Here is a 13,651-nt window from a genome sequence, read left to right on the forward strand (position 1 = left end):
CTGTGGCGTGAAGTCGCTCTTCACATGTAAACCAACACTGTGAAGAGAGAGTTCACAACACTGCACATTATCACTGTTAGTCAGCTGTTTATTAGCTTCAGAAAACCACACCTTCAATTTGATGTTTCTAAAAAACTTCTCAAGGTCAACTTCAAGTTGAAACCAGTCTATACTAACTGAGGGGCAATAAGATAGACCTTTGGATAAAAGATCAGTCTGTGCAACTGTCAGTACATGGGAGGATATATTTACCACCACTGATTTCTTTTCCTCGTGGGCCGGCTCCTTGCTGTGCGTTGATCTTTTTCTCCATCTGTACTGTCTTTGTCCTCCACGTCTGGTCCTTTTGGATCCAGAGTTGGGCCTTAAAAACGATCATCTAGCCGTTGCTCGACTTGCATGGATCCCACTTCAGCAGCTGGTGTCATTCTATTCGTGAAATTGTTGCTGTTTTTCTTGGTGCTGGTAGTATTGCCATAGAAAGGTTGACGTCTCTGGCTTCTTTGTTCCTGCCATGTATACACATTGCCTCGTCTGTAATCTTCCTCATCTCGCAACCATTTGCGCCGTTTAATCATCTCCTGCTCTTTTCTGAATTTATCCAGATAAGCAGAACAACTGGTTAAATATGCATTATAGTCCTGTACAGGGAGGACATCCTTCAACCTGTTGTCAGCCTTTTCAAACTGCTCACGTGTCGCTCCCAATTCATGTTGGAGAAACTCCAAATTGAGCAATATCACATCCAGGGCGTATTTATTGGAGATCTGCGTGATCTTGTGCGCAAATTTGCTGTCAGCTGGGAACAAACTGGCCTTCAGTTGGGAACGCATCCCCCTTGGGATTCTATGCGACTTATAGTACTCAGCTAAGGTCGGTAGATGCAATTCCATTGAAGCCAGCCGTTTCCCATCAGCCTCATAGCCTTTCTTAAGCTCTGTAATAATATATATATATATATATATATATATACACACACACACACATATACATATATACACACACACACACATATACATACATACATACATACACACACATATACATACATACACACATATATATATATATATATATATGTGTGTGTATATATATATATATATATATATATATATATAATAAAAAAAATAATAATAATATCCCAAGATTTGGACTTCTCACGAGCACTGTTCAATTGATAATCTGAAAGACCAAAACCTAGCCGCCCGCCTAAACGGACATCCCAGACAAGCAGACCACTAATTAGAGAGGAAGCCAAGAGGCCCATGGTCACTCTGGAGAAGCTGCAGAGACCCACAGCTCAGGTGGGAGAATCTGTCTACAGGATGAGAGTACTCCACATATCTGCCCCTTATGGAATAGTGGCAAGAAGAAAGCCATTTCTGAAAGCAATCCATAAGAAGTTCTGTTTGCAGTTTGCCACAAGCCATGTAGGGGACACAGCAGACGTGGAATGTGCTCTGGTCAGATGAGACCAAAGTTAAAGTTTTTGGCCTGGAAGTAGTGTTAAGCAAATTGAACTTAATGAGGACCTTTCACCTCTCCTGACATGTTTGTTTTAATAGCTTCATGCAATCCTCATGTAATAATTCTGGAACAACTATTCTAATTTCTCTATGTTGTGCCATTCATTTATTTCTACTAGAATTTATGAATTAATTGCTATTAGCCTTCAGTAAGGGTACAGAGTGGTGGTACACCAGTTGGGGGTTTGTACCTGCACAGTCTGAAAATGGCAGCACTGATTGGATAGAACGAGTTTGTGCAGGTACACACCTTTAACTTGTTACCACCCCTCTGTACCCTTACTGAATGCTAATAGCAAATCATTCATAACTTCTAGTAGAAATAAGAAAGGAATGGTACAACGTAGAGCCATAAGAATAATGTTCCAGAATTATTACATGGGGAATGCATGAAACTATTAAAACAGACATGTCCGGAGTGGTGAATGGTCCACTTTAAAGAAGTGGACTTCGATACGAATTTCAGGAGAAATTAGAATTTCCTTGCGCTTCGTGATAACGATGCAGTCAAACAACATACTCGCCTCACCTATTTGCTTGCAGAGAGGTTGTCACGGCCATCTTGATTGAAGAAAACACGCAAAATCCGATCAGAGTTGAACGTGGCATCTGAGGGGGTTCAATGACTGGGGACGGTGCAATCGCTGTTCCCTGTTATTGCACCAGCTACAAACAGTGCAATGCGATTTTTCTTTAGTGAAATTTGGCGACGCTGCCAAATCAAATTTTTGGTAATTTCTACATCTACATCTCTACCTAAAAGCAAAATGCTGTGTGCCGCGGACAACTAACACTGCACATCGCCCTGAACACACCGTGCCCACCGTGGTGGTGGCAGCATCATGCTGTGGGGATGCTTTTCTTCAGCAGGGAAAGGGAAGCTGGTTAGAGTTAATGACCAGATGGATGGACCAAAATACAGGGGGAATCTTGGAGGAAAACCTGGCCACATGTAAAGGAGCTAAAACTCCTAAACCCTTCATCCAATTTTGATTGGATACCCTCAAAGTCCAGACTTTTCATTTTCATGTCCATTATATAACTATAACTTGAATGTGTTTTAGTAAATAGGTAAAAAAAAACAATTTGTGTGTGTCCAAATGTATATGGACCTAGCTGTACATACCCCAAAAGACTTGCATCTGAAATTGCAGCGAAAGGTGTTCCTGCAATTTATTGACTCAGGGGGCTGAATACAAATGCACACTTTCCAGATTTTGAAAATTTTGAAAACCTATGTATCATTTTATTTTCATTTTACACATACTTGATACTTTGTGTTGGTCTATCACATAAAATCCCCAAAAAATACATTTTAAAAGGGGTTTTACCGGTTCACGGCTGGACCTGGGTATCAGCTGTTCCTTATTTATGGACTACATAATAGTGGAGACTTCTACCTAGCAGTGAGCCTGGTGACATCACCGACCACAGATGGGTGGTCTCTAGCTCTGCTGGATGCTGTTTTGGAGTCAAGTACTATGCAAAGAATCTTGGCATGTCCCCACTGCAGTTTGTAAACAAGCAACAACAGTAGGATAAGACCATTACCTTAGAAAATGGGGCTTGGAAAATGGCGTATGGAGTATAGCAAGACCATTTTTTATTTTAAGCTATTAGAAATCTTGTCTGAAGTTTGTAATTATATTGGGCAACCCATTTTAAAGCCCAAAGAAGGCTGGACTGTACCATTCAGAGTTTAAATAATTTGGGTAGCTGATAACCGGTTTTAATTTCTTCTCATATTACAGGTACATGGCCCCAGAGGTTCTTGATGATTCTATAAATATGAAACATTTTGAGTCCTTTAAGCGTGCAGATATCTATGCAATGGGATTAGTCTTCTGGGAAATAGCCCGTCGTTGTTTTGTCGGTGGTAAGTCTAGATTTCTTGAACTTTATTTTATTAGTAAGCTTCTTTTAGTTCTGTGTCTTCACACATCTCTCTGTTCAGGTCACATTTTAACCCCTTAGTGACCACCTATACGTGTTTTTACGGCGGTCACTAAGGGGCCTTGGGCTGGAGCGCTGCCTTTTTACGGCGGCACTTCAGCCCAAGTTAGCGCTAAAATCAATCGCTGTAGCTCCGTGCCCGCAGCTACCGGAGGTAGCTGAGGGCTCGGGGCAGTGATCAGAGACCGTGACAAGCGGTCTCTGATCACGTGATCGCCGTGATACACTTTATCACGGCGATCACCGAAAATGCCGGAAGCGGAGATGCCTGCACTAAACTTTCTCCCTCCTCTCATGTAAGAGAGGAGGGAGAAAGTCTCCGGTGCTAGGATCGGGTCCCCCAGCGCTTCAGGTCCGAAGCTGGGTCCCGATCCTCACCCCCCAACCCCCCTTACCCTCAAGGAAGATGGCGGCCCGGCGCATGCGCAGACTTAAAGCCGGCCGCCGCCGCTGACTGTAAGGTCTCTCTCCTCAGGGGAGGAGAGAGAAGTTCAAATTATGCCCCGATCGGGTCCCCCAGCAATATGGCCCTCAGATATATTTCAATAAAGTTATTAGTTCGACCCCCCCCCCATCTAATAAAAAAAAAAAAATGGCGCAGACATGCGCACTGGTTACTGTGCTGAAGATCTGCCTTCAGCACAGTAACCATCAGGGACCAATAATAATGGTCCCTGATCATGTGGTCTCCATGATAAACCTATCATGGAGATCACCTCCATTATATTTACAAAACACAGCCAGGACATGGGCTGTGCTTCTCTCTCCCCTCAGCGCAGTTGTTCTGTGAGGAGAGAGAGATCAGACTTCTGTCCTGGCTCTGTGAATACATACTGTGAAAACTGTCAGTTATTTTAATTTCTTTGAGCTGTACAGAAAAAAAAATATGGCTCGGAGATTAAGTGCGGAGCAGGCATATGAATTTCTCTGCTCTGACCACTCTGAATCTGGCACCGCTTCAGAGGCGGAAATATTTTCAGATAGCGGGGACTCCGATTATATTTTTTCAGTCTGCTTTGCATAAATTTCTGCAAAACACTAGGGGGTCTAAATGCTCACTACACCCCTAGATGCATACCTTAGGCAGCTCAACGCCATTACAAGTGTGCAATGGGGCCTGAACCATTTTCAAGCAAATTTTGTGTTCTGAAAACAACTGGGTGTTCCTTTATGTTTGGGCCCTGCCGTTTGTCAAGACATAGGATTAGGGCCACAATGGGGGTATTTCTGAAGACAGGTGAAACGGGGTGATACATTTTGGAATGTACATCTTCATTTTCATGTGCTCTGTAGAGAAAAATCTGTCTTTAAATTGACACTTTTGTGTAAAAAAATGAAAAATATATTTTTTCCGCCTGCTTTGCATTAATTTCTACAAAAAACTAGGGGGTCTAAATGCTCACTACACCCCTAGATGCATACCTTAGGGGGTCTAGTTTTCAAAATGGGGTCCATTATGGGGGTTTTCTATTGTTTTGGCAGCTCAATGCCATTACAAGTGTGCAATGGGGCCTGAACCATTTTCAAGCAAATTTTGTGTTCTGAAAACAACTTGGTGTTCCTTTGTTTGGACCCTGCCGTGTGACAAGACATAAGATTAGGGCCACAATGGGGATATTTCTGAAGACAGGAGAAACGGGGTTATACATTTTGGAGTGTACATCTTCATTTTCATGTGCTCTGTAGAAAACAATCTGTCTTTAAATTGACACTTTTGTGTAAAAAATGAAAATTACATTTTTTTTTCCACCTTCTTAGCATTCATTTCTTTACAAAACTATTGGGTCAAAAAACTCATTACACCCATAGATAAATACGTTGAGGGGCCTAGTTTTTAAAATGGGTTCACTTTTGGGGGGGTTCGATTATTCTGACACTTATAAGCCTCTGCAAAATTGGCTTGTTGCAGGAAAAAATATGTACTTCAAAAATGTTAAAATGTAAAGTCTCCTAAATAAAAAAAATAAAAAGTAAAAATTTTTTGTGAGTGCAGCCAAAATAAAGTTAAGATGTGGAAATATATTTCTGATTAAAAAAATATTGAATAGTATTTATGTATGTATATGAAATATTGCAGTTGAAAAAAGGAAAATGTTCCAATTTTTAAAAATTTTCATAAATTTTCACTTTTTTAATAGATACGCATATTTTATCGGTAGAATTTTACCACCTAAGTAAAGTACAATATGTGACGAGAAAACAATGTCAGAATTACTTTGATGTGCAAAACGGTTACAAAGTTATTCTAAGCTAAAATGACACATGTCAGATTTCCAAAATTTGGCTTGGTCATTAAGGCCCAAACAGGCTTGGTCACTAAGGGGTTAAACTCTTCATCACATCATAATAATAATGTTCTGAAGGGCTTTCAGAACAAAATTAATCTCTTAAAGCAGGCATGCTCAACCTGCGGCCTTCCAGCTGTTGCAAAACGACAACTCCCATCATTCTCGGACAGCTATCAGCCTACAGAAGGGCATGGTGGGAGTTGTAGTTTTATAACAGCTGGAGGGCCACAGTTTGAGCATCCCTGTCTTAAAAGATATGTGTCACTACTTTGTTTTAACCTTTTCAGAACCTTGCCATATTTAACCTTATGGACCAGACAGTTTTTTTTGCAAATCTGACTATGTGTGAATAACTCTGGAGCTTTTGTTTCCCAAGCCATTCTAACATTCTAACATTTGTACCTTTTGTACCTTTATTGTTCCTACTATATAAGGTTTAAATGCATGGTCCTTATGTGACGGACCGTTGCATTCTTACTTTACCTTTTGTAATTTCATATTTTTTTCAAAAAATTCAAAAAATAAAAATAAAAATTTACCCCCGTTTTTAAAAATTTCAATTTCTCTGCTTTTAACCTCCTCAGGACCGCCGTACGCAGGATTGCGTCTTTGCGGCGGCCCTGCTCTTCTGGGTGGACGCGCCGGCGCGTCCTTTCGCGAGACGCGAGATTTCCTGTGAACGCGCGCACACAGTCGCGCGCGTTCACAGGAACGGAAGGTAAGAGAGTTGATCTCCAGCCTGCCAGCGGCGATCGTTCGCTGGCAGGCTGGAGATGTGTTTTTTTTAACCCCTAACAGGTATATTAGACGCTGTTTTGATAACAGCGTCTAATATACCTGCTACCTGGTCCTCTGGTGGTCCCCTTTGTTTGGATCGACCACCAGAGGACACAGGTAGCTCAGTAAATATGTTGCACCAAGCACCACTACACTACACCCCCCCCCCCTGTCACTTATTAACCCCTTATTCACCCTTGATCACCCCTGATCACCCCATATAGACTCCCTGATCACCCCCCTGTCATTGATTACCCCCCTGTCATTGATCAACCCCCTGTAAAGCTCCATTCAGATGTCCGCATGATTTTTACGGATCCACTGATAGATGGATCGGATCCGCAAAACGCATCCGGACGTCTGAATGAAGCCTTACAGGGGCGTGATCAATGACTGTGGTTATCACCCCATATAGACTCCCTGATCACCCCCCTGTCATTGATTACACCCCTGTCATTGATCAACCCCCTGTAAAGCTCCATCCAGACGTCCGCATGATTTTTACGGATCCACTGATAGATGGATCGGATCCGCAAAACACATACAGGCGTCTCCCTGGAGCCTTCCAGGGGGGGTGATCACCCCATATAGACTCCCTGATCACCCCCCTGTCATTGATCACCCCCCCTCCTGTCATTGATCACCCCCCCCTGTCATGCTGCATTCAGATGTCCGTATGATTTTTACGGATCCACGGATACATGGATCGGATCCGCAAAACACATACGGACATCTGAATGGAGTCATGGTGATCAATGACAGGGGGGTGATCACCCCATATAGACTCTCTGATCACCACCCCTGTCATTGATCACCCCCCTGTCATTGATCACCCCTCTATAAGGCTCCATTCAGACATTTTTTTGGCCCAAGTTAGCGGAATTTTTTTTTTTTTTTTCTTACAAAGGCTCATATTCCACTAACTTGTGTCAAAAAATAAAATCTCACATGAACTCACCATACCCCTCACTAGGGGTGCACCGAAATGAAAATTCTGGTCCGAAACCGAAAATTCAGGATGCCCTTGACCGAAGACCGAAAACCGAAACCGAAACTGCCTTTTTGCCCAAATACTTTTAAAATACTTTTTTTTTAATGATTTTATTAATAATTCTTTTTCATGAATGAAATTCATCTGTGGGTGGCGCTGTTATGGAGAGGGGGATCTGTGGGTGGCGCTGTTATGGAGAGGGGGATCTGTGGGTGGCGCTGTTATGGAGAGGGGGATCTGTGGGTGGCGCTGTTATGGAGAGGGGGATCTGTGGGTGGCGCTGTTATGGAGAGGGGGATCTGTGGGTGGCGCTGTTATGGAGAGGGGGATCTGTGGGTGGCGCTGTTATGGAGAGGGGGATCTGTGGGTGGCGCTGTTTTATGGAGAGGGGGATCTGTAGGTGGCGCTGTTATGGAGAGGGGGATCTGTGGGTGGCGCTGTTATGGAGAGGGGGATCTGTGGGTGGCGCTGTTATGGAGAGGGGGATCTGTGGGTGGCGCTGTTATGGAGAGGGGGATCTGTGCACTGTTATGGAAAGGGGATATGTGCACTGTTATGGGCATAACAGTGCACAGATCCCTTTCCCCATAACAGTGCACAGATCCCTTTCCCCATAACAGTGCACAGATCCCCCCTCCACATAGCAGTGCCATAGACCGATCCCCCTACCCATAACAGCCCCGGCCCTGCTGCTCACAGCATCACTCACTGCATCTTTATTTTACCTTACAATCGTGACGCTCCAGTAACAACTCTGCAGGCAGAGCGGAGGGCGGCGTAACGTCACTTACTCACGTGACGCACCTGCTCCGCCCACTTTATGAATGAAGGAGGCGGAGCAGGCGCGTCACGTGAGTAAGTGACGTTACGCCGGCCTCCGCTCTGCCTGCAGAGTTGTTACTGGAGCGTCACGATTGTAAGGTAAAATAAAGATGCAGTGACAAAGTAAACCGCCCGCCCGCAGATGGTGGGTGACAAATCCCACACCCCATATTTTCGGCCGATATGTAACAATATCGGCCGAAGTGGATTAGGTGCATTTTCGGCCGATATTTTCGGCTGCCGGAATTTCGGTGCACCCCTACCCCTCACGGAATCCAAATGCGTAAAATTTTTTAGACATTTATATTCCAGACTTCTTCTCACGCTTTAGGGCCCCTAGAATGCCAGGGCAGTATAAATACCCCACATGTAACCCCATTTCGGAAAGAAGACACCCCCAGGTATTCCGTGAGGGGCATATTGAGTCCATGAAAGATTGAAATTTTTGTCCCAAGTTAGCGGAAAGGGAGACTTTGTGAGAAAAAAATAAAAAATATAAATTTCCGCTAACTTGTGCCAAAAAAAAAAAATTTCTATGAACTCGCCATGCCCCTCATTGAATACCTTGGGGTGTCTTCTTTCCAAAATGGGGTCACATGTGGGGTATTTATACTGCCCTGGCATTCTAGGGGCCCCAAAGCGTGAGAAGAAGTCTGGTATCCAAATGTCTAAAAATACCCTCCTAAAAGGAATTTGGGCCCCTTTGCCCACCTAGGCTGCAAAAAAGTGTCACACATCTGGTATCGCCGTACTCAGGAGAAGTTGGGAAATGTGTTTTGGGGTGTCATTTTACATATACCCATGCTGGGTGAGATAAATATCTTGGTCAAATGCCAACTTTGTATAAAAAAATGGGAAAAGTTGTATTTTTGCCAAGATATCTCTCTCACCCAGCATGGGTATATGTAAAATGACACCCCAAAACACATTCCCCAACTTCTCCTGAGTACGGAGATACCAGATGTGTGACACTTTTTTGCAGCCTAGGTGGGCAAAGGGGCCCATATTCCAAAGAGCACCTTTCGGATTTCACTTGCCATTTTTTACAGAATTTGATTTCAAACTCCTTACCACACATTTGGGCCCCTAGAATGCCAGGGCAGTATAACTACCCCACAAGTGACCCCATTTTGGAAAGAAGACACCCCAAGGTATTCCGTGAGGGGCATGGCGAGTTCCTAGAATTTTTTATTTTTTGTCACAAGTTAGTGGAAAATGATGATTTTTTTTTTTTTCATACAAAGTCTCATATTCCACTAACTTGTGACAAAAAATAAAAAGTTCTATGAACTCACTATGCCCATCAGCAAATACCTTGGGGTCTCTTCTTTCCAAAATGGGGTCACTTGTGGGGTAGTTATACTGCCCTGGCATTCTAGGGGCCCAAATATGTGGTAAGGAGTTTGAAATCAAATTCTGTAAAAAATGACCAGTGAAATCCGAAAGGTGCTCTTTGGAATATGGGCCCCTTTGCCCACCTAGGCTGCAAAAAAGTGTCACACATCTGGTATCTCCGTACTCAGGAGAAGTTGGGGAATGTGTTTTGGGGTGTCATTTTACATATACCCATGCTGGGTGAGAGAAATATCTTGGCAAAAGTCAACTTTTTCCCATTTTTTTATACAAAGTTGGCATTTGACCAAGATATTTATCTCACCCAGCATGGGTATATGTAAAAAGACACCCCAAAACACATTCCTCAACTTCTCCTGAATACAGAGATACCAGATGTGTGACACTTTTTTGCAGCCTAGGTGGGCAAAGGGGCCCATATTCCAAAGAGCACCTTTCGGATTTCACTGGTCATTTTTTACAGAATTTGATTTCACACTCCTTACCACACATTTGGGCCCCTAGAATGCCAGGGCAGTCTAACTACCCCACAAGTGACCCCATTTTGGAAAGAAGAGACCCCAAGGTATTTCGTGATGGGCATAGTGAGTTTATAGAACTTTTTATTTTTTGTCACAAGTTAGTGGAATATGAGACTTTGTAAGAAAAAAAAAAAAAATCATAATTTTCCGCTAACTTGTGACAAAAAATAAAAAGTTCTATGAACTCACTATGCCCATCAGCGAATACCTTAGGGTGTGTACTTTCCGAAATGGGGTCATTTGTGGGGTGTTTGTACTGTCTGTCCATTGTAGAACCTCAGGAAACATGACAGGTGCTCAGAAAGTCAGAGCTGCTTCAAAAAGCGGAAATTCACATTTTTGTACCATAGTTTGTAAACGCTATAACTTTTACCCAAACCATTTTTTTTTTTACCCAAACATTTTTTTTTTTATCAAAGACATGTAGAACAATAAATTTAGAGCAAAATTTATATATGGATCTCGTTTTTTTTTGCAAAATTTTACAACTGAAAGTGAAAAATGTCATTTTTTTGCAAACAAATCGTTAAATTTCGATTAATAACAAGAAAAGTAAAAATGTCAGCAGCAATGAAATACCACCAAATGAAAGCTCTATTAGTGAGAAGAAAAGGAGGTAAAATTCATTTGGGTGGTAAGTTGCATGACCGAGCAATAAACGGTGAAAGTAGTGTAGGTCAGAAGTGTAAAAAGTGGCCTGGTCTTTCAGGGTGTTTAAGCACTGGGGGCTGAGGTGGTTAAAACAGATAGTGATGCCTCATAAAATAGTTATTGCGTTTATATTTACTATTTGTCTATTTTATGTTGGCATAATTTTGTAAATGTCATTTTATTTTTTACGACATTAGAAGGCTTCGAATTTTAGAAGCAATTCTTAACCCTTTTAAGAATTTCCAAAACCCACTTATTTTTTTCAATTTACATATTTATTATTGAATTTTTTGAAAGAAATATGAAATTACAAATGGTAAAGTAAGATTGCAACGGTCCGTCACATAAGGACCATGCATTTAAACCTTATATAGTAGGAACAATAAAGGTACAAAAGAAGAAAATGAACGTTTCTCCTTATCTATAAAGGTATCCTATTCTTGCGAGTGTCCCAAGGTTGCCAACATTTCAGGAAATTAGTCGTTGTGCCCCGCTGGAGTGCCACCAAATATTCCAGGGATCTTATATCTTGTATCCGAGTATAGAGTTCAGAACCTGTAGGGGGCGTACAGATTTGCCAGTGGAGTGCAATCAAATGTTTAGCTGCAGTGAACATGTGAAAGATTGATGGCGGGACTACATTCAAGAAGAGTGTTAGAGGGTCTCTAGGGATATGAATATCTAAAATGATTTTTTTGAATCGTGTAACTCGTAACTTTATAATTGGGCAGGACCGGAAGATATGGAGAGAGGCTTTCGGTTGGGAGCACCGCCAGCAAATGTCCGGAATCCCGGAGTTCATAGCATGTAACACTTCCAGTGTATGGTACCAGAACGTTAGAATCTTTAGTTTGTTCTCCCTGTATACCACTGAAAGAGCTAGTGTGCTCTTCTCCATATGGTCTGCCAAGTGTCCAGAGGCAGCTCCCTCTGTAACCAGTCCTCCCATCTCCTCATGTACAGTCGGGTCCATAAATATTGGGACATGGACACAATTCTAACATTTTTGCCTCTATACACCACCACAATGGTTTTGAAATGAAACAAACAAGATGTGCTTTAACTGCAGACTGTCAGCTTTAATTTGAGAGTATTTACATCCAAATCAGGTGAACGGTGTAGGAATTACAACAGTTTCTCTTGTAATTATTGATGATGTGACTGCTGACAAAAGCAGCAGGATGAATTCTGAAGTGTTTTGGGCAATATTATCTGCTCATATTCAGCCAAATGCTTCAGAACTCATTGAATGGCACTTCACAGTGCAGATGGACAATGACCCAAAGAATACTGCAAAAACAACCAAAGAGTTTTCACTTGCTGAAGACAAAACTGAAGGGAAAATGCCCCAAGAACAATCAGGAACTGAAGACCGTTGCAGTAGAGGCCTGGCAGAGCATCACCAGGGATGAAACCCATGATGTCTATGCGTTCCAGACTTCAGGCTGTAATTGACTGCAAAGGATTTGCAACCAAGTATTAAAAAGTAAAAAGTGTGATTTATGATTATTATTATTATGTCCCATTACTTTTGGTCCCTCAACAAGTGTGAGGCACATATGCAAACTGTTGTAATTCCTACACCGTTCACCTGATTTGGATGTAAATACCCTCAAATTAAAGCTGACAGTCTGCAGTTAAAGCACATCTTGTTCGTTTCAGTTCAAATCCATTGTGATGGTGTATAGAGCCAAAAATGTTAATTGTGTCGCTGTCCCAATATTTATGGACCCAACTGTATGTAAGTTTAAAACCTGCCGCTAAGTCTGAAAAAGATAGGACCCAGTATATGTCGGAAATGATGCCTTTTGGAGGAAGGGCTCCGGGTGCAGACCCGTTCAAATGGGGAGAGGGCTGGGACCTCTGATGCACCCAGCACCTTCTTACAATAGTGGAGTATTTTGTGATCTTGGTAGGGAATATTTAGTCTGCAGCTCCTCAAATGTCAAAAACCTAGCAGAGAGAGGTTCTTTCAGGCTGACAATTCTGTATAGCCCTGCAGCCCTCCACGTTCCAACCACCCCAATCCCCGCACTCCCTCGTAGAGGGGGGTGAAAATAAGTTATAGGGGAGTGCAGGATGGCTAAGTTAAATCTAATCCTGTTCTGGAACCAGACCTCAGCCCAATAGTTTATAGGTAGAGATAGCAGGAAGGGAAACGCAGATCATAGTGCCCGGGTGGATCCGTGCCAGCCACAGTTGCTCAACTTCAGTCTATCGATTATTATGAATGCAGGGTAGAACAGTAGGCAATATGCCTCGGGTGCGTTGTGAGATAATAAGAGGCTATGTTAGGAAGGGCCATACCTCCATTAGAAGCAGGGGCCACCACAATCTGGCTAGAGAACCTATGGCATTTATAGTTCCATACAAAATTGGTAAAAGCAGACTGTATAGAGTGCAGGACTGCAGCCGGCACTCTCACTGGGAGGGTCTCAAACAAGTACAGAAACTTGGGGAGTATGGAAATTAATTTTTATGGCCACTATATGACCTAGAAGGGAAATTGGGAGAGTTTTTCAATTTGGTAAAAAGGGCATTCATTTCCGTTAGTAGCGACGGAAAATTAGCTTTATAGAGAGAAGAGTAACTGAGCGTGAGTTGGATGCCTAGTTATTTAAAGGAGTGCGTACGCCAGGTGTATTTAAATGAAGAAGGCAGGGGAGATGTTGATTAACAAGTCCTCAGACTTAGAGGTATTAAGTTTATAGCCAGATAGCACACTAAATCGGTCCAGCACACTATGAAGGTTGGGTAAGGAAGATGAAG

The 13,651-nt window shown here is 42.5% G+C and overlaps 1 protein-coding gene across 2 annotated transcripts in view; it reads left to right on the top strand.

Moving 5' to 3' along the window:
- The window catches only part of TGFBR1 (transforming growth factor beta receptor 1), a 319,080-nt gene that overhangs the window by 161,543 nt on the left and 143,886 nt on the right, over positions 1–13,651 (top strand). For both annotated transcript variants that reach the window (XM_040431743.1, XM_040431742.1), the window contains one exon: positions 3,278–3,402. In XM_040431743.1, coding sequence (XP_040287677.1) covers positions 3,278–3,402 — 125 coding nt within the window. The remainder of the gene's footprint in view (positions 1–3,277; positions 3,403–13,651) is intronic.

This window comes from Bufo bufo, chromosome 5, assembly GCF_905171765.1.
Source record: "Bufo bufo chromosome 5, aBufBuf1.1, whole genome shotgun sequence".
NCBI classification, from domain to species: domain Eukaryota; kingdom Metazoa; phylum Chordata; class Amphibia; order Anura; family Bufonidae; genus Bufo; species Bufo bufo.